General features: G+C 41.7%; 1 protein-coding gene across 1 annotated transcript in view; it reads left to right on the forward strand.

Moving 5' to 3' along the window:
* Positions 1-6,561: 6,561 nt before the first annotated feature.
* Positions 6,562-21,799, forward strand: part of focad (focadhesin) — a 30,753-nt gene continuing 15,515 nt past the window's right edge. The window contains exons 1-22 of the mRNA XM_083690127.1: positions 6,562-6,629; positions 7,399-7,473; positions 8,229-8,383; positions 9,490-9,588; positions 10,067-10,168; positions 10,692-10,914; positions 11,045-11,254; positions 11,914-12,001; positions 12,283-12,476; positions 13,150-13,410; positions 13,818-13,922; positions 14,431-14,532; positions 15,051-15,181; positions 15,536-15,662; positions 15,996-16,130; positions 16,629-16,679; positions 16,831-16,914; positions 17,125-17,263; positions 17,512-17,700; positions 18,361-18,482; positions 19,112-19,204; positions 21,584-21,672. Coding sequence (XP_083546253.1) covers positions 6,573-6,629; positions 7,399-7,473; positions 8,229-8,383; positions 9,490-9,588; positions 10,067-10,168; positions 10,692-10,914; positions 11,045-11,254; positions 11,914-12,001; positions 12,283-12,476; positions 13,150-13,410; positions 13,818-13,922; positions 14,431-14,532; positions 15,051-15,181; positions 15,536-15,662; positions 15,996-16,130; positions 16,629-16,679; positions 16,831-16,914; positions 17,125-17,263; positions 17,512-17,700; positions 18,361-18,482; positions 19,112-19,204; positions 21,584-21,672 — 2,831 coding nt within the window. The 5' untranslated portion in view covers positions 6,562-6,572. The remainder of the gene's footprint in view (positions 6,630-7,398; positions 7,474-8,228; positions 8,384-9,489; positions 9,589-10,066; positions 10,169-10,691; positions 10,915-11,044; positions 11,255-11,913; positions 12,002-12,282; positions 12,477-13,149; positions 13,411-13,817; positions 13,923-14,430; positions 14,533-15,050; positions 15,182-15,535; positions 15,663-15,995; positions 16,131-16,628; positions 16,680-16,830; positions 16,915-17,124; positions 17,264-17,511; positions 17,701-18,360; positions 18,483-19,111; positions 19,205-21,583; positions 21,673-21,799) is intronic.

The following is a 21,799-nucleotide window of genomic DNA, read 5'->3' on the forward strand; positions in this document are numbered from 1 at the left end:
TTCTTCGGCCTTACCCTGTCCCACTGTGATTTTGAATGCTTTAAATTGGTGGCTCACAACACTTTCTTTTAACAGTGTACTGTAAGCCTTGGTTGGCTGTACTTTGTACATAATACAATAGAATTGCCTGAAACATTGTTTGAAATGTAAATTGGTGGAATAAATATAGTTTTTATGAATTCTCACGTGTTAAATGGATTGTTTTTTTAGTTTTGCATTGACCATACATACATGTTATAACCAAGCCCAAAGTCAATGAGTCAACCAGATGTTTTTGGTAAAATTATGCTCCATAAGAAGAGTCAGCAACATCTGTGTTTCCTGAGGAAGCTACGTGGTTTTATGTAAATATTTTATTGAATCAGTTCTTACCTTCTCCATGATTGCTTGGTACTGTAACCTTAATATCAGGAATAAGAACCGCCTGAACTCTATTGTCAAGTTGACTGCACCACCACCCCCCCTCCGTAAGGTATCTTCTCCATCTGTGTTGGACAGTGAAGACCATTCCCTTCACTCTGAATTTGAAACACTCCCTTCAGGCCGTAGATTCTGAGTTTATTCGCTGTACAATAAACTTGCTTAATTTGCATAGAAAACTAAATCATTGATGACCTCCATGATTGTTCTGTTCTGTGTAATTGTATATTGCATTTGTATATTGTATGTTTTTAATTGTGACTCCTGACTGCAAGCCAAGTTTCCCATCTTGGAAAATAAAGCAAACTGAAACTGAACTGAAACTCATTGAACTGGCAGACCCTGCGCTAGCACAAGTATGACTTGTGTTCGGCTAAAGCAAACCATTCTGCAACCTTATTCAAGTATACTTGTGCAAACAAATGCATTGATTCAGAGGGTTGTACAGGTCAAAAGATTGCTGTATCAGTTTGATTTTGCTATAGGGTTGTAGACACAACTGAGACGATAACAGAAAGTCCTGGCAGCACTGCGATGAAGAATTGGGTTTGGAGAGTGAATCATCTATGATAAATCCCGTTCAACTATGGCTGACCTTTCACAAGTCTCCCGTCTGTACTCTCAATTCCACAGCAATGAATGTTTAGTACCACTGGATGGCAGTCTTCCCCAAGATTCCATGGATATTGGCCGCCACAGACACCTTGCGGACAAGGGGGCTATTTAATTGATAAAGACTTTGTTTATTTGCATAACTAGTTGCCTGACATACAATATTTGATAGCCATATTTGGCTGAGTCAGGATTGCCATAGGACCCCATCATTATGAATATACAGTGCCCTGCATAAGTAATGGGACAGTGAAGCATTTTTTCTTCTTTTAGCTGTATACTACAAAAGGTTGGATTTAAAATCAAACAATTACTATGAAATTAAAGTATAAATTATAAGCTTTTATTTGATTATTTGACGGTATTTGGTGTACATACAGTATTGGTTTTACAATTTAGATATGACAACACTTTTTATACATAGTCCCCCTATTTCAGAGTACCAAAAGTAATGGGACAGATTCAAATGTCTAAATTAAGCATTCATGTTAAGTATTTGGTTGACAATCCTTTAAATGCAATAACTGCCTGAAGTCGGTGACCCATTGACCCACAAGACACTGGGTGTCTTCTCTGGTGATGCTTTGCCAGGCATGTACTGCAACCATCTTCAGTTGTTGATTGTTTTGATGTATTTTTGCCTATCATCAGGAAATAAAATGCATGTTCAATTGGATTTAAATCTGAAGATTTGATTTTGACAGTCAAGAACTTTCCACTTTTTGGCCCTGAAAAACTCCCTAGTTGCTATGGCAGTCTGTTTTGGGTCAGCAGTTACATAATCAATTAAGACAAGTTAGCCAGTTCTAGTGACATCTATACATGCCCAAACCATAACACCACCTCCATCATGCTTCACACATGAGGTGGTATGCTGTAAATCTTGGGCAGATCCTTTTTTCATCCAAACTGTACATTTGCAATAACTCTGGTACATGATAATATTCATTGTATCTGTCTATATGACCTTATTCCAGACCTCTGCAGGCTTTTAGGTGCTTTTTTTTCTTAATTAGGATGACAATTCTTCATCCACTGTAGAAGTGTTCCTTGGCCTACCAGCCTGTTTATGATTACTGACCAGTGCTTTTTTATTTTTGTTGTAATGATGTTCCATTTTGGCAAGACTAAGCCGTTTTTTTTTCTCCTGATTTTTTAGCCCAATAATGGCTTCCTTGACACCTCTTTGGTCCTCATGTTGACAGACACCAACAGCAGAACCAAAGGCAAACACACAGCTTAGTATCACTACTAGACATTGACAGGTCTCTTATGCCTGCAGAAATGATGTGACGGAACACACCTGACTTACCAGAAACACCTGTTAAGCCAATTGCCACATTACTTGTGTTGCCCTAAAATAGGGGGACTATATGTACACAGCGTTCATTCAGAGGTCATTTCTAAATGGTGAAATCAATATGTACTCAAATAAAAGCTGAGAATTTCTTACTTCAATCTCATCGTAGGCCTAATTGGTTGATTTCAAATCCAAACTTTTAGAGAATAGTGCCAAAAGAAGAAAACATGCTTAACTGTCCCATTACTTACGCATGTTTCTCAAAACCAAGTGTCTATACGCTTCTACAGCATGTCACTTTCATCAAAAAATATAGATTTGTTTTTTATACTTTAACTCCTTGCTTTAGTGTCTTGTTAAGTCTCAGATCCCATGACATAACTTTGCTTTTTGTTTATTTTATAATTAATATATATTTTAAATATTTTACAATTCAAAATGTAACGACAAAGATAACAGAAACAAACGAATCAAATTTCTAGGAATTATTCTATTGCTTTTTCGAACTAATTTTGATCCCTATTACACACCGTACCTGCGTTTTCTGCAGTCCTGGACCAGAAAGGTGAGAGTTTGACAAGCTTGTACATTTGACCAGAAGTTTGCTGAAGTGGTTTGTCAGTATTATGGCCCGTAGCGGAACGTTGTAGAGGATTTCAGTACGAGCTGCTACGAATGTTTTTGCGTTTATCATTTCTCGCTGATCAGTGCTGCTGCTGTAGCTATCGGTACAAGCTAGCCGGCTCCGGCTAAATGCAGGGCGAGTTAAAATAAAAAATGTGACTGTTAGAAACTTCCGTGATGTTATTAATGATATATCAACCTTACATCAAGCCAACTAAGGATATATATTTTTTTTTTTCGTAAAAAAGGGGTACAAGACTGTGTACAATAGCACTATATGAATTACATATTCCAAAACTAAATACTGGCGCAGGAGATGTCATCACTGAACCTGATGTGATACTTTTTATAACGTGAAATAACATGATTCAATACTAGCTAGTTCTAATGTTTTTGCCTTTATCATCCTTTAGACTCAAACTCACCTGATCTGTATTATAGAAGTGTTGCTGAGCAGAGTGTTACCAGAGATGAACTGAAATTATAGTTCTGTACAGTCCATTATGTGTCCTACACAGTGCAGATAGGGCATTTTGAGGTGTATGGCCGGAGTAAATAGCCATCAACATTTGCTAAGACATTTAGACTCAAACTCACTTTATCCATATTCTAGAAGTGTTGCAGAGTAGAGTGGTTCCAGAGATTAATTGAAATTATTGACATTTCTGCACAGTCCAATTTATACGAATGTAATAGGCATGTGAATTACATTTAATTGCACCAATATGTACATTGTAAAGATCAAAATTGAATATACTTTCTTTTGGGTCATTTGTCCTTATTTCAGCTAAAATAAGAGAAAACATATTGTGATCCCATCTCAAAACTCGCACTTTTATTTTGAAGCCACGAAAAGGGAAATCGGAAGTCTAAATGGAGCTAGATCGATCTTACTGGTGTTCAGAGAATAAGTTTTGAATTATATTTGTAATTTTAGTGTGTTGTCACATGTCACGCCAGTTTCAGCCGCTAGTCCTCGCTGTTTCACATTGAAGGTCATGGTCAATACACCTGCTTTTTCAGAATGCATCACACTTGCATTTTAAAAAGTCTGCATGAAAATGATATAGACGATACAAATCACAGGGGTGGGGGGGGGACTACATAAATAAAGTGCCTTTTATTTCTCAATGGTAAAATAGATGAAAATAACCTAGAAACAAAGGTCACATTCTGTACTTTTGCCACACATCAATTGAATATCTAAATTGAAATTGCTGGAATATAGAGCCCAAATTCAAAACTGTCCAAACACTTTTGGAGGCAATGTATCCCCTTTGTCAACATAAAGTGGAATGTTACTTATATTTGAAGAGGATAAGTAGAAAGGTTAACTAAGTCCCTGTCTGCCTGCCCATAGGTAGTATAGTTGTGGGGGACAAGCAACAAGCCATAGTCATCATGTCATTTGCAAAGGCACAGGAATGGCCGTTTAAACAATGTCACATTGTCTGTACTTGCGTGAATGCAGAGCTGGCAGTACACGGCAGTCTACATTGTTAGTGAACAAGTTAAAGGCAGTCTAGAAACCACTGGAGTTTCATTTATGTATTTCGCTGACTTGTATCTCTGAGTTTTGTGTTCTAAGACTAACTGGACATAAAACGTGATGTAGTAAGGTGAATATGGTTGAACACAATGAACAGTAATGATTTTTTATCTCATGGCAACCCAAAGATTCTAAGTAATCTTGTGTAACATCACCAACATTGCTTCACTTTCAACATGGACTACTTAATGCCTTCTGCATTGCCATGTTTTGCCAACACAGAGAACCTACATTTGTATTCCCATTATAATTAAACTTACTTTAACATTTTAGCAGAACCAAATAGTGGTTGAGCAATGTGAAACAAATCAAATAGGCCCAGGCCTATTGTAAAGGAACCGACATTAACACGTCTAGCCTGTCTTTTACTCACAACACCTACAGTATTAGTTTTAAACAACAAATTCAACTTGTTTAGGTCTCGTGGCAGAATACAGAATATGGTTGCCTTACCTGGTTATATGTTTGGGCAGTAGTGTGGCTTCTATCTTAGGTGAATGAGAATGTTGATGGTGCGTGAAGGATGGAACTGGTGTTCCACAGTGAGGGCTCGTCAGTTATCAGTTTCGTGATAGGGAGGAGGGGTGGGGCTGGGTGGGTGGGTGGGGGGCACATTGTCTCATTTTCGTCCTGTACAGAGTTAAACCAGCAAATACAGATCTCCCCTGGCTGTTAGCCAGCCATGGCCCTGATAGAAACAGCTGGTGGTCAGTGCGCTCTGTCTCATTGTCATGCTTAATGAGACAACCCAAGATGGTCAGTTTCGGTTTAGCTACTTTGGTAGCGAGTCACTCTAGAAGGTATCTTGTGAATAATGCATTAAATTCATGCAAAATGATGTACTGGCAAGTGCCACCTGTAAGATTACACTGCAAGGGTTGGCTTTCAAAGCAATAGCTACCCCCCCCCCCCCCCCCCCAGGAGTGCTTTTCCTTAGAGTAGGTGTAGTCTACACTGCATTTGTAGTAGGGTAAAGCTGATGGCTGTAATTCAGGCATCACTCAGTACTGCTCTTGTTTCATAGGCTATCGGTCGACTGGCAGCAGATATGCCATGTAGAGATGCACGATATATATCGGTATTGGCGATAACTCTCTGATGTGCTACTCTGCAACACATGTCCTGCCAAACTCTTGCCTTTAATACCACACACCTAATCAGTCCACCCTAATATCTACAAAGAATATCCCCAAGCTAAAAGGGCAAACCCACACGGGCAGCATCAGTAGTACCAGGAGGTAGGCGTGAATGGTGAACCCAATCTGAAAAAAAAACCTATTGAATTGAAGCTGATAATCTCTTTGACCCCATAGCAATTGGTTGATTTCACTGTTGGAGTATAGAGCTAAAAGAAGACAAAATGCTTCCTCTTTCCAATACTTATGGAGGGCACTGTATGTGGAAACCTAACATCGCTACATGTGGAAACATAACATTGCTACATTACAGAAAGTTTGAAATTTCTAAGAAGAACGTTTTTATGTTTTATTGAGTAGGAAGCTACTTGCCCTGTTTCCTACCAATATATCACTGAGTTTAACTGGCATGGCTGCTTGACGTAGCTAAACAGAAAAGACGTGCACCTAAAAAACATCTGGATCAGTTGAATTGTACAATTACACCATATTTTCCATCGAGCCTCTGTAGTGGCGCTCTTTTAAGCCCTCCCACACAACCGAACTTGACGTTTTTGTGATCTGATACCAATTGCTGGCCGATCAATCCGTGCATCCCTAGTTTATTTGTATCTGAGCTTCCTTGTTACCCCATGCGCTTTAATGTTATCACATTCACATCTGCTCGAGTCTGATATTTGTTTATTGACATGAAATCCATCTATTAAATGGCTTTTTCCCATTCTTGCAGGGATGAACATGATACATGATTCTGAATAGAATTCGACACTCTGAAAAGAGCAGGCTAGCGCAGTAGCCTGGATATGTACTGTTACAGCAGAGCCCCTTTGTGTTGCATTTCTAAGTGATCTCCTTAAAAATACAAAACCCCAATATATTATTTTCTTCTAATCTTTTACACTCTCCATATTTTCAGGCAAGGCCGGAGAAGATGAGTGAGAGTTTGAAAAAGAGATTTGACTTTCCCAGCCCTCTTATACAGGTTCAGGTAAAGTAATGACTGAGCATGAATTAATGGTCTCTCTATACACTACTGGAAGTTCATATGCCATAAACTGCAGAATGTAAACATAACTGGAGACACGGCTTGCAATCATTTGCGATCTTGATTCTAGACTTTGCGTTTGCATTTGGTGTCTGCTATTGGTGTCTGTCATCATGAGGACCAAAGAGGTGTCAATGAAAGTCAAGACTTACCAAAAAGAACAGTTTGTAACATCATTCAAATGAAAGAAGGCAGACTGAAGACTGTAGAGGTCTTCCTTGGCTAACCAGCCTGTTTCTCATTGCTGAGCTCACCAGTGCTTAATTTCTTTTTTAATTATGTTACAAACTGTTGATTTTGGTTTTGGCTATGTTTCTGATGGATTTTTCTGATGTTTCAGCCTCATAATGGCTTCCTTGAGTTTCATTGACATCTCTTTGGTCCTCATGTTGACAGACTCCAAAGGTAAATGCAAAGCCTACAATCAATACTAGACATTGACAGCTCTCTTATGCCTGCACAAATGATGTGACGGAACACACCTGTCATGCCAAATTTCCCAATAATTTAGGTGCCCTGAAATAGGGGGACTATGTATAAAAAGTATTGTAATTTCTGAACAAAAACAACATTGAATTAAAACTGATAATTGAATTGTATAGAGCCATAAAAAGAAAAAAAAAAGGTTTCCTTTTCCCAATATATAGAGACTGTCAATCACATTCGGGAATAGTTCAAAGTAGCTGGATTAGCCTGTGCTTTGTGTCAGCAGACGGTGAGGAGCCTTGTTGCTGCTGTTCTGAAAGAGAAGGGCCAGAATGAGAGGATCACCCAGGCCCTCGCCCAGGTGAGTGTGTGTCTCTGACTGACCTCGGATTCTGAATGTTATCTGTGTTTCTGAGTGTATTTCTGTGTTTCTTGTCTCCCACTGTTTTTGACTGTGTGAGGATAAGTCATCATGCTACCATGGAAGTGCTAGGGCGATGGTGGTAACTGTGAACAAAGGTCCTCAAAACAACCAAATACATCTTTTTTAAACTGCAACGCTCCCAGTATAGCGATGCAGGTCTTAAGATGTTGTACACATAACATTGTGGCTATTAGAACTTCCCACAATGTTATGTTGGCAAAATCGTAACTTTAAACATACAACTATCTTTAATTCCAACATTCTTCACCACGCAATGTTAATAATAAAGAAATAATGAGCCGAAGAACAACAGCGGTGGCCAGCTCACACACATCTAGACATTTTTCTAAAACCTGAATATGTACAGTGTGTCTTTGACTATGATGTTTCTGCCAGTGTGCTGCTGTGAATGAGTGTGATGAGTGTAGTAACTTGCCGTGTTTCTAACTGATGCTGCTGTTTTGTTGGGACAGCTTATGGAGGCTCTGGGGGGGAATGCTGCTATGTTTCTTGCTATGTTGTTACATCTTAGAGCCCAGAGCTTTGGAAGTGATGTAGGATCAATGTTGCAGTGACTGCAGTGGATCAATGTTGCAGTGACTGCAACAGTGTTTGTGACTGTGAGGTGCTGTGGGAACAGGGATATGTAATGACTGAGCCATGGTGTGTCTGACTATGCTGCTGTGTTGTAGGGCCCAGCTGTGGAAGTGCTGTGGGACCAGTGTTGCAGTGACTGCGCGACTGTGCGCTTTGCCTGTTGCGATGCCCTGGTGTCTCTGGTGGAGCAAGGCCATGCAGATCTTCATTATGTCCTCAACAGAATCCTCAGCCTCCTACCTTCAGCCAGGTAATAATCCTAACCCTCTTACCTTCAGCAAGGTAATAACCCTAACCCTCCTACCTTCAACAAGGTACAAACCCTCCTACCTTCAGCAAGGTACTGAACAGATACAGCAAAATAATGATGACAGTAAAAGCATGGGTCAATTACACAGAGTTTTGTCTTGATAAAAAAACATGTCCGATTTGCACCATATGTCTGAGATGGTAAAAGGCCATCTTTGTTCCATGATTTGAAGCTGAGGTTGGAGTTTCTTACCCTTTTCAAAGCACTGAGCTGAGCCAAGCTGCATGCCTCGAAGTGAGCTATGAATGTTCAGGATTTCCAAAGATGGTTTGGCTCGATAAACTCAACATTCAAATTCAAGCTTCATCAATGTCATAAAAGGCATAGTCTTACGACAGCTACATCATTCTAACACAAAATGAAACCAAATAAAATTTTAGCTTACCAAATCTAAATATTGTATGAAGATTTCCAAGGAATTTATCAACCCTAGAAGCCGACATTCACAACACTATGATTCTTCCGAAACACAGAAAAAAAATCTTGACATTTTCAAAGTTCTCTTCGAATCCTAAAGATTCTAAGCAGTTTTACCATGCTTTCAGTAGCTTGCGTATCAAAGCCTGGACCGATGAGTATAATAGAATAAAAATGGATAAAAAAAATAAAATAAAAAAAAAGGATTTTCAATGGATAATTTGCCATTTCAAGTGTGATTCAGTCCAGGACTAGTCTTTATTTGTGTACGGGAAACCAACCCGTGAATGACACAATGTTCACACAAAATACATACTATACAGTGCTGCAACACATTGCCCCTAGAGGTCTGGTTCAATCCCTGAGTCTCTGTCTCCTCATTCATCTTCCACTCTTTCCAATCTCTCAATAAAGTATGAGTAAAAAAATAATGAACAACAGAAAAACACTCCCTCTGCAAGTTCTCACAAAGTGTTTCTTGTCTGCACTAAGTGAGCAGTTTCTGTATCACATGTGTGGAACTGTATTGTTATTTTGTTTCTACTTGTCTTCTCTCTAAGATGTGATAAGTATCTCTCATTGGTACATTATAATTGCCTAATTTTGCTTGTTTATTGTATTTTGAACAGGAACGTGCAGGGTTTGATAAAGGTAATGGGAAGGCTACTACAAATGCAAGCAGACAACTGTGACAGAGCATCACCCTTCACATGTCCCTACTCCATCAGGTCAGTTCACATCACAAGCCCTTACTCTGTCAGACAATATCATCATCTTTCTATCTCACAGCTATGAGTAATGTTACCATACAGTCATGGCCACAAATATTGGCACCACTGCACTTCTTTCAGATAATGCACCAGTTCTCCCAGAAAATTGTTGCAATTACAAATGCTTTGGTATTCACATGTTTATTTATTTTGTTTGCATTAGAACAACACAACAAATCAGAGAAAAAAAGCCAAAGCTGACGAAGTCATTCCACATAGAACTCCAAAAATGGACTGGACAAAATTATTGACACCCTCAACTTAATATTTGATAGCACACCCTTTGGAAAAAATAACTGAAATCAATCGCTTCCTGTAACCATGAATGAGTTTCTTACACCTCTCTGAAAGCTAACTGGCATGTTCTTTTACTATTTTGGGTTGTTCTTACCAACTAAATGAGATTAAAAGACATTGAGAAATCCGTATTTTGCAGGAGCAGCCCTCACCCATACATCACAGCATTGGAGAACCGTCCGGACTGCTGGCCTGCTTTGCTGCTGGAGATTGGTGATTTTATCCAGAGGGCCATTGACAGGCAAGGTTTCCTTTCACCACAAGCCCCAGGATGACTCATACCGCACATTGGGTGCATTTAGGGTCACAATTGATTGTGTTAATGAAGGTCGGGATGGGTGGTGGGCTAAATATTAGGATAAACAATACATTAAGTCATAAACACTTTCTGCCATGTTGGCCTGTGTTGTTTAACATGTTCAATGATGATCAGGTGTTTTATAACTAAGGTTACCACTGCCACTAGTATTTCCTCAAATGCTAACCGGGAGGTGCTAACCAGATTCACGTGTGGTTAGCATTTTTAGCAATGCGACTGGAAATGGCAGGGAACAGCTAGTGTGCTAATTGGGGGAAAAAAAAAAAAAAATCTAATTAACAAGCCGCACATACTACTAACTACCCAATGGATTTTTTTTTTTTTTTTTTTAAACTATATGGTTGAAAGTCATCACCCCAGGTAGGTCATAAATAAGGTAAAATGTCAGAAAGAGGGGAACTATCCCTTTGAAAGTAGGGGTCTCATCCTGTGTGCCTGTTTGTAGGGATGAGATGGTTTATGTGACCATGCTAGCTCCCTTTCTGCGCTACCTGTACTGCGAGCCCCAGCGGCTGCCCCAGCATGCCCTGCTCAGACGCAGCCTCCTCAGAGTCCTACTGCCCAGCCAGCCAGGAAAGCACCAGCAGGAAAAGGACCAAGACGATCAGACCTCTGAAGTGTCTCTCAGCCTGGTTCACTCTCTCTATGAGCTGGTTCCACACATGCAGGTGATAAAGTCTGCCATGAAGTAACTGCTATTCGTATATTATTATGCTTTTTACGTGAAAAAGCTTGCATTATTCATCAAATATTTGTTTATCTTTCCTCTTGGCTTTCTGGCATATCTCCTTGCTGCAGGTTGACAGTGTGGAGGCGGTGTTGGACCTGCAGAATTTTGTGGAAGCCTTGCTCCCGGCCCTGCTGAGGTTCCCCGAGGTCCGCTGGGGGCCTGAGAGAGCTCAGTTAGCTCTGCAGCTGCTGTGCGCCTGCCAGCTCAGCTTGAAGCTCAGTGGGGACTGCCGCCCGCTGCTCCACCTCCTACACCAGCTGCTACGTCCCGGTGGTGAGGTGAGTACAGAAGTGAAAGTTGACCTTTGCCCTTCTCCTCAGTTCTCACACTTTTGCACTGCATACCCTATTTACCTGATGTTTTCTCCTAGAAGATCATACTTACCTTATCTCCATTTTGTGTGATATTTAGAAATACGATCACATGAAAGTGTACTTTTGCTACCTCACGTATGTGCATGATATGGATAACAATCTGAGCCCCCGGCACAGCTCTATAAAGTTTATTTGTTTATTTCACCTTCAGTGTTTACAAACGGCAGCATCATCCTGATGTGCTATTGCCTCTCGTTTGAGAAAGTTGCTAACAAACCATACGTTTCGAGTGCCTGCTAAGGAATGTTTTTTTGTTTATAAAAGGTAAGAATATAGTACGAAGTGGTTTTAGATATTGTAGTCTTCAAAGATCAAAAGACAACATGAAACACCACATTTAGGGCGAAGCTGAGGTCCATTATTCCTCCGTATCTTTCACTCTTCATCTCAGGTAGCAATGATTACAAGCGATTCTGTGGCTCAAGGCTTTTAAAGTGTAGGTCTCGGAATCTTTGAGCCAAGCCCGCTGGTGCTTTCAAAACTGTCATTGTATTCCCACTCCTCCTAAAGCCCATGTCTTTCCCTGGCTCTGACACATGCCCCCCCCCCCCCTCCTTTTGTAGGAGTCCCTGCCGGAGGAGATGATGGTGGGCTTGGCCCTGCTCCTCCTGGAGTCCCCAGTGTCCCAGCAGGCAGGCCTGCTCAGTCTGGGTATGTCCATGTTATCCTGCTATCCTCTCAACCTCTGCTTCCTGAAAATATTTTTTGTTACCACTTTCTATCTCTACACTGCAGTTTTTTTACTTTTCAATCCCTCTCTCTCTCTCGCTCTTTTTCCATCTCACACTTACCTCTCTCTTTATCTTTCTCCCTTACCTCTCCCGCTATCTCCCACTTCCTCCCTCTCTCTCCCTCTCTCTGCCACACACACACACACACACACTCACAGAAACATTCACCCCTCTTCACTGCGAATTGTCTTGCCCCTGCAGCCTTGAGTCTGGCCCCCCCAGAGGTGAAGCATCCGCCTTGGGGGACCACCGTGCTGGTGCTGCCCCTCCTTCAGGTCCTATCCTGCTCCGCCCTCATGGAGCCCCTGACGGACCCCCACACCCACTCACGCAACCAGAGCCTGGCTCAGACCCTGCTGCAGAACGCCCAAAAAGAGACGGCCTGTCCTACTGAGGTAACAGTAGTAGAAGTAGTAGTAGTGCAAAATTGAGAGGGAGCAGGTGAGCTTCCTAGGATTGTACCATTCCACAATTGCAAATTGGCTGACCAAGAGTGTTCTATAAAGAAGAGTGGCGCCAATGAATGGGGTACATTTTCTATTGGTCAACGCTTGTGGAGAGTCAAATAGTTCCTTTGTATAAACCAATGGAGCATGTTGCCAGCAATGTTCCTACGATAATCTGCCTTTCTATTTACCATAAATTGTCAAGACCATTCAGGCCAAGCTGTGTTTTTTTTTTTAAATGTTTTATCATAATCGCTACAGTAGGCCTGCACATGTTTGTTTTGCTATGGGGAGAAGGAAGAGACACACTTAATTGTGATTAGCAAGAGAGTTCATAAATATTGATCAAGCTCAGCTGATATTGTGACATTGTGTCAATGAGGCAGCTCTTCAGGCTTTCCATGCCAGTCTGCATCATCAGCATCAATCTCACAACCAGCACCTTGTTTTAAAAAAAAACAAAAAAAAACGTTATTTTCTAACTAAAGTTATTATAAATTATATTAACACTCCCATTATTGGATTTCAGCATCACTCAATTTCACTAGAGATGATTCTCAGCATAAATTGTGTTAAAGAGGACCTGTATACCCATGATTCTACCTCTTCCCCCTTTCTACAGGTCCGGCACCGGTTGGCGTTACCCCTTAGTCCCTGGTATAGTGAGCTGCAGATGGCCACACGCATGCTTCACTGGGTGGCGAGGAATCCGGCTGCAGCCTGTGAGTGGCTCCTGTCTGTCACCTCAGCCCTGCCTTTTAGCCAGCATGTCCCCCTACCCCTGACCCTCATTGTAGCCCACCTCATCATCACTGGCCAAGGGGAGGTCTGCAGACTGGCCTTAAAGACGACCGTAGCCATCGCCAATGTGGACCCTGCACAGGTAGGTAGCTAAAACATGCAAGTTAATTGAATTTGATTTGATTGATTGATCTCAACTTGAAACACAGAATTATCATATCTTCATATTGTGCTAATTAATTAATATACAACATTAATAAACAATGTCACTCGTCTTTTGAAGCATGAGTCAACTGGCTGCTTTTAAGCATCTCTTTGAACATGAACGTGATGGTGTTTTGCAAACGTGTGAACCCACGTCACCTGACAGACTTAGAGTCCCCTGACTGAACTACAGCTAGCTCCGTCAATGTGCCGCCACCCCCTTGCCCCCTCCTCCCCATCTCAATAGTAATGTAATTGAAGTAGACATGCTGTAATGAGCACCCCCTTTCTCACCCCCCCCCCCCCCCCCCCCCAACTGCCTCGGCTCTCTCTCTCTGTCTGCAGGTCACATCCTTGCTTCCTGTTCTGTTGTTTCGGCTGGGGAGGGAGTGCGACCCGGACTTGTCTCACGCCGTGCTCTTCTCCCTGCCGAACCTTGGGACCAACACGGTACTGGCCTGTTTTCATTGCAGATACTGCCGTACTGTCTGAGTTGGAAAACAAAGACATAACTTGGTTTAGCTTACACGTTAAACACGTAGGCATGTATGTGTAAACAAACAAATGTATAGCTATGTTTACAACTATTATTTAATTATTATTATGCTATATCGACATCTGTTTGAGAGTGGTCACATTTCCCCAGAACCATATTTCAACTTTATACCAAAACATGTGGCTGGCCAGCTATTTGGCAGGGAAACTAATTAAGAATTGTGAATATTGATAATACTATTAGTTCATATGAATAAAGGTGTGAGTAGTATTCTGATTTAACCTGGCATGGTACTGTACATGATGATTTAAGTACATTCAATGGTATATTAGGATCCTTGTTCATAATTTTTTGAATATGAAATGTATTGAATTCCTAGTGAAGAGGGCATGTAGGGGCTTGGGGTAGATTTTGCTTTGGGCATGTAGTTTTCCCTTATTTACATCTCTGTGGCTCTGTCAGTTGTGTGTTCCTCAGGTGTTACACACCATCCAGATGCTGGGCAGCACCCCCAAGCTGAGGGCGACGGCACTGCGCTTAATGGAGGCTTTGTGGGAGAAACAGGTCAGTGGAGGTTGTGTCACCAAAAGCCACCAATTCTTAGCTCTTTCCTTGGGTAGAGTAATTATATAATGCTATCGCATATTTGTTGGTTGTTATTTGTTTGTTATACTTTTAGAGAAAATCTTTTACTTCAGTGATGGGTTACTGGTGGCCCGCTGCCCGCACCTCCCCAATATCCAGCCAGCGAATTCATTAAAAATGATAAAAACACGAAAATAAGTTGAGTAAAAGTGATCTTTGGTGTGCTTGCCAACATTCTCAGGCAGAGAAAGACTGCATTTGTAGCCAATATGTTATGCAAATGGCACTGCCTTTCTTGTTTTAGGCTGGATATTAAAATACTGTATATATGCCCAAATAATTTTGGTATAATTTTGGTGCATTTACTACATTTTGGGGCTTAATTGACTGTAAATAGAGTATAATTTGTAGAGAATAATGATAAAGTCTTAAATGTTTAATTTATTTATGGGTATGTTTGTATGTTGTATTCTGGGTTTGTTTCTCTCCCCCTGTAGGAGCGTGTGTACCCTGAGCTCCAGAGGCTGATGGCCCAGGCGGAGAAATCCGCTGTGATGGTGGGGAAGGACGCACAGTGGGAACAGATCCTGGCCAGAGCTGCTTGTGTCAGGGACATCTGCAGAGAGAGGTGCCCTCCTACACTTGTGTTACTCTGTCTCTTTAAACTAACCATATAGAGTGATAATACTACTACACCTAAATTGTCTTATATTGCAAATGTTATAAAACGTGTGAAAATGCGCTTCATCTTTTTGCTTTTAACACTAGAAGCCCCGGGCCCAATTTCATCAATTTAATGGATTTTATTTGTACATCAAATACGGTACAAGTAAATAAATGAAATGTTTTTTCTGTATAAATAAAACAGTGACCAAGTATTTATACCGGTCAAATGTGGCGCGCATAACAGAAGTGCCAACGCCAAACTTGTCGGGCTTGTTAGCAGCACCAAACTTTTGTGTGTGGGTGTGTGTTTCCCCAGGCCTTACCAACACGGAGGGGACATGCTGTCTGCCATTACCCACACTCTGTCCCAGTGCTCCAGGACAGATCAGGCCACTCCAGCTGCCCTGGCCCTGCAAGGCCTACGGGAGCTCTGCCAGGCTGAGGTAAATGACACACACACTGGGGCACATTGATTTCAAGGACTTGGACTTCGGACGGGTCAAAATATGTATGTTTTAACCAAACATTGCTTATTTCGGCACAAAAATTGTCATATATTATGTTACGAAACCAACTAGCCAGCCTACAGGTATCTTGTCTAGTCTAGGGGTGCTAGGCTGTCGAGGAGGCGGTGCCGGCCAGCCCCAGTGGAGCGTTGAAAATCCTATGTGTAATATGTATAATTACACTGAGGTCAACACTCAAAGTGATGACTTGATGTAACAGTGCATTCACATTGCACCTGTTACATAAACAAAATTAACCTTATATTGCAGGTGGTAGACATTGGCTCCGTGTGGAGGGCCCTGGGCCCTAGGTTGAGCTGTGAGTCCAGGCCGTTGGTGGTTGAGGCCATAGCAGAGCTCTTCGCTTTGGTGCCACAGCTGACTGTGAAGACAGAGGAATATGAGGTACTTCACTCTGTGGCCCGTTCCAAAAACAACCCCTTGCTCCTGCCCTGCTAGATGTGTAGATCTGTAAGGATAGGTAGTAGTAATGGGATGGCAATATGGCGAAAATCCCATCTAGCTTTATCAGATACCCAGGAGGTACTACCAATATTACTGTATACCTATCCTGTCCTTACAAATCTATGTTTAGTGTCAAGGGGGTGGCGGTGAGAGTTTTTTGTTGTTATTTCCATACATTTAGGTAGGTCCGAGGGTGATATTCATGCTTACAAGTCTGAGGCAGGGATACTCATCACGAGAGCATGATTCAATCAATTCAACACACATTCAGACATCACTTTTCCCATTCTAGAAGATTATTTGAAGTTTTAAAACTCCTGTATCAATGTGCGGTGGACTGCTGACGCTTCTCATTGACTTCAGTCAATGCAACACTTATCATGTGCAGGGCCTGTAAGCTCCTACTGTATGTTTCACCACTGCCTCATTTTCCCACAGAAATTCAAAGAGCAGGTGGTCAGTTCTCTCTGGGTCTATGCTCTCAACAAGGTCAGTGTTGAACTCGAGCACACGTGTGTGTGTGTGTGTGTGTGTGTGTGTGTGTGTGTGTGTGTGTGTGTGTGTGTGTGTGTGTGAGTGTGTGTGAGAGAGAGACAGAGACAGAGACTCAGCTAATGATGATGGTGTGTGTGTGTCTCAGGACCCTACAGTGGCCAGGTGTGGGTACAGGGCCCTATCACAGTTCCCAGAGACGGCACACACAGTCCTGCACCTCCCTGAACAGGTGAGTTCAACTCTCTCAACCAGCCAGCAACATTGTGCTGTTGACATTATACTTATAGATAATAGTTATCAATGTACTGTAGCCAAGAGAACGTGCTCATGTTTCATGATTGATTATCAGCTACGTTAGGTCTGCATACACAATCAATTTTATTTTTTGCTTAGTGCTATCATACAATGTATAATTTGTTTGGTGTGCTGGTTTGTCTAGGTCAGGCCAGTGGCAAAGCTTCCTGAGAGTGAGGAGGAGGAGGAACAGGGGGAAGAGAAAGAGAAGGACGAAGATCTGTCCGTTCCAGGTTCCTCATACGTAAAGCTCCTTGGCCTCACGCCCATATCAGTCCTGCCAGGTATAGTCATTCTTATGCTTATGTAACAATACATCATCATTCAGAGCATCTTTTTGGCACTATTTCTCATTTGAAGCCCAATTTAAAAAAGATTATATTATCAAATATATTTTCTCTGATGACTGTGATCTAACTTTGCTGCCCAAAAATATGCATCTGTATCGGACCCAAAAATCCAGTATTGCTCAGGCTCCTCAATGGATCCTAAACCCCCACTAAAATCCCAAACATCCCACTTTCCTTTTTAGCTCTTGAGAGCTTCCTGACATCACTGGTGAGGCAGGAGATGAGCCAGATGCCCCGCGGTGTGTACCACACAGCCCTGAGAAGGGGCAACCTGCACTCAGACCAGGGGAAGACTGTGGCTGGGATCCCAGCCTTTATGTTGAAGACCTATGAGAAAAATAAGCAGCCTGGACTTAAACCTGGCCTGGCAGGTAAGAACAGCCTTTTCACTTTACTATTAATAAGCCAGTAGAAATAACTATTTATTATTCAACAAAAAATTATTCAAAGGGATTGACTGGCTGACAATCACTGAATAGCAACTACCAACTGCAAAGGCAGCACCAGCTGGATAAGCACGAAAGCATATGTATTGGCTATGACCAAAATTGGCGGTTTTCATCCAAAATAAATTGAAAATAGTGTTAATGAGTAAACGGTGCTCTTTGAGAACTTGTAAACTTTCTAAAAACAGAAATGCAGAGCGTGTTGGATTATTTAAAAAAATATTAAGATTATACGTTGGTAATTTGCAACCTTCCATTTTTGTCTCAAAATGAAACTATGTGGCTAACACATAATATATCTTATGGATCTCTCTTTTACCCGATATCGCCACAGAATCATCTTCTGTAGCCTAATGTACTGTATAACTTTTTCAATAGTCCTGCTTCAGCTTCTATTCACTCATGAACGAGCTGCAGTAGAAACCCAGAAAAAGGAACGAAAACTTTATCTTCATTATGTCTTAAATTCAGTTCAGTCTTTATTCTAGAGATTTACAAGGGTAACACTACATAAATACAATAGAAGTACAATCCAAACAGGTGAAATATCTTCTTTTTGTTGTTTCAATGTGTCTTGTGTTCCAGTCGGCCTACTCCTCTCCTTTGATCTGCCTGTTCAGTCTGACCGTGAAGGGCGGCCAATCAATCGATTCCTGCTCAGCAGAGGCCGTAGCTACCAGCAGATGTTGGCTTCTCTCATTCACGAGGTGACCTCCTTTTTAACACTGGTCATACCAAACTGACGTCCACGGGCGTGATGTGACACTACAATAAAATAACTCTGCCACTGTGAAATTCATGAAAGTTATCATTTCAATCATCTGAAATACTGTACGTTCAGTGACATCGTCGCGGTGGTGCCTCGGCTCTGAACTTCGACCTAATGTATGTGATATAAAAAATAACCTCCATAGTACGCCTGGACTGGCTCTGTTTGAGAACATCTGGGTACCAGATATATGGTGTTAAGGACTCTTTAAAGTAGATCCTAATAAACAACAAACTATCTTTTGTTGCATGAGACTCATCCCGTGTGGGATTGTGGAAACCACAATTAGCCAATCATCGACACCATTCTTGAAATTACTGTGGTTTTACTAAACTGGTTTTAGTAATTCATGTTTTCAAGTAACACTAATGAATTAATACATTATAACTTTTTCCTCACTAAAACAACCATGACAGGCTACATTAAGTCAGTTTGCATACTGCCAGTTAATGACCCCTGCTGTTGAATAATTTGGGTTTTGGGGTATTTTGGGGTATTTCAGCGCTGTTTTGCACAAGGAAAATGTGGCCCTTTAGTGTCTCTCTGTGTCTTCCTCCCCGTGGCCAGGTGAACATCCAGCCCTCAGAATGGCACCGCGCCCTACTACTGCCCCAGGCCTGGAGAGGGTTCATGAGCCGAGCTTTCCATGCTGTCCTACAGGTGTGTGTGTGTGTGTGTGTGTGTGTGTGTGTGTGTGTGTGTGTGTGCGCGGGGAACATGCTTATGTACTTGTGAGTGTGTGGTGTTTGTTTGCTACGTAGGTTGCCACTATCCATCTCTTGCTGTGTTTGGCAGCTCTTCCTGGGCCTCCCAGCTCTCAATAGACCAGCGGCATGTCACACATCACTAGCCTGAGTCAACCCTCTATAAGCCTTCATAGTAAGTCACACATCACTAGCCTGAGTCAACCCTCTATAAGCCTTCATAGTAAGTCACACATCACTAGCCTGAGTCAACCCTCTATAAGCCTTCATAGTAAGTCACACATCACTAGCCTGAGTCAACCCTCTATAAGCCTTCATAGTAAGTCACACATCACTAGCCTGAGTCAACCCTCTATAAGCCTTCATAGTAAGTCACACATCACTAGCCTGAGTCAACCCTCTATAAGCCTTCATAGTAAGTCACACATCACTAGCCTGAGTCAACCCTCTATAAGCCTTCATAGTAAGTCACACATCACTAGCCTGAGTCAACCCTCTATAAGCCTTCATAGTAAGTCACACATCACTAGCCTGAGTCAACCCTCTATAAGCCTTCATAGTAAGTCACACATCACTAGCCTGAGTCAACCCTCTATAAGCCTTCATAGTAAGTCACACATCACTAGCCTGAGTCAACCCTCTATAAGCCTTCATAGTAAGTCACACATCACTAGCCTGAGTCAACCCTCTATAAGCCTTCATAGTAAGTCACACATCACTAGCCTGAGTCAACCCTCTATAAGCCTTCATAGTAAGTCACACATCACTAGCCTGAGTCAACCCTCTATAAGCCTTCATAGTAAGTCACACATCACTAGCCTGAGTCAACCCTCTATAAGCCTTCATAGTAAGTCACACATCACTAGCCTGAGTCAACCCTCTATAAGCCTTCATAGTAAGTCACACATCACTAGCCTGAGTCAACCCTCTATAAGCCTTCATAGTAAGTCACACATCACTAGCCTGAGTCAACCCTCTATAAGCCTTCATAGTAAGTCACACATCACTAGCCTGAGTCAACCCTCTATAAGCCTTCATAGTAAGTCACACATCACTAGCCTGAGTCAACCCTCTATAAGCCTTCATAGTAAGTCACACATCACTAGCCTGAGTCAACCCTCTATAAGCCTTCATAGTAAGTCACACATCACTAGCCTGAGTCAACCCTCTATAAGCCTTCATAGTAAGTCACACATCACTAGCCTGAGTCAACCCTCTATAAGCCTTCATAGTAAGTCACACATCACTAGCCTGAGTCAACCCTCTATAAGCCTTCATAGTAAGTCACACATCGCTAGCCTGAGTCAACCTTCTAAGCCTTCATAGTTAAGCACTGTTATGGAAAATACATTCATAGAACTATTTTATCATTTATCATCACTATCATTATCATTTTTACTCAGATATTGTGGCTACTCAGGACTTGTTTCTTGATTCTTACCTCCGAAGAGCTAAAGTACAGAGTGGTAAATCCTAGACTTCCACCACAGCACACAGCCCCAATTTGACATTGACAACATTAGAGTCCAAGACCAACGGTCGGCTGTTGGTGAGAAATGGCTGAGGTGAGCATGTCTCAGAGGGTTTGTGCCCTTGTGATACATGCCGACCCGTGACAACCAGGGTTCGAATCCCAACATTGACACTTTCCGATTTTTTCTCAAAACAATTACATTGTAGGCCAAGACTTTACAACAAAGCCAAAATGCAAAAATATGAATATGATGACAATATAGAAAACATACGTTGTTCAATTCGTACATACATACATGCTCTTTCGTGGTTTTCAAGCCACATACTCTCTCTGAGATGAGCTTGGCTCAGAGGTTAGTTCCCTCATCTAATACACGGAGGACAGGGTTCGGATCCCAGCACTGCCACTTTCAGATCGCCATCCCTTGTCAAGGAGGGATTACTGATTTATTTGCCTAAACCAATTTTGATGACTTATAAATAATATGTGTAAGAAAATAATGAATAAATAATAATTATTTATATTGAAATGTTTTACACGCTGCATGTACACTGCAAGTACAAAGCACAATTTTGTATGACATTCTGCCATTTAAAGCATATGCAATTTTGGTACATTTTGCATACTCCAAACTTTCAAATCTTCCATACTCAAAAACTAAAGTAGTGTAGGGTTAGGTTTCAGACACAGCCAATGTGATCAATTTGTGGTCCAGATGTCTGAGGCGGTGTGGTTGCTGCTGTATGGATGTGGTTGTTGTCGTGTGGTCCTGGTTTCTGAGTGAATGGGGTTCTGTGTGGTCCTAGTTTTGCATACGTGTGGTGGGTTTGTGGTCATGTGTCCTGTGACCTTTTTTGGTAGGGTCGACGGGCAGAGCTGGAGATGCTGCAGAAGCAGGGAAAGGAGAGTGCAGAGGAACTTCAGTACAAACAGCACTGCGCCTGGCTCTGGTAGGAATGACTCTACACACAGTACACACACATCCACAAACTGTCACTCACACACATGCGTACACACCATAGACGTATTATTCCTAGACAAAGCTATGATGGCGCCTTATTGATTTCAATGGAATCC

The sequence above is a fragment of the Argentina silus genome (assembly GCF_951799395.1).
Source record: "Argentina silus genome assembly, chromosome: 18".
NCBI classification, from domain to species: domain Eukaryota; kingdom Metazoa; phylum Chordata; class Actinopteri; order Argentiniformes; family Argentinidae; genus Argentina; species Argentina silus.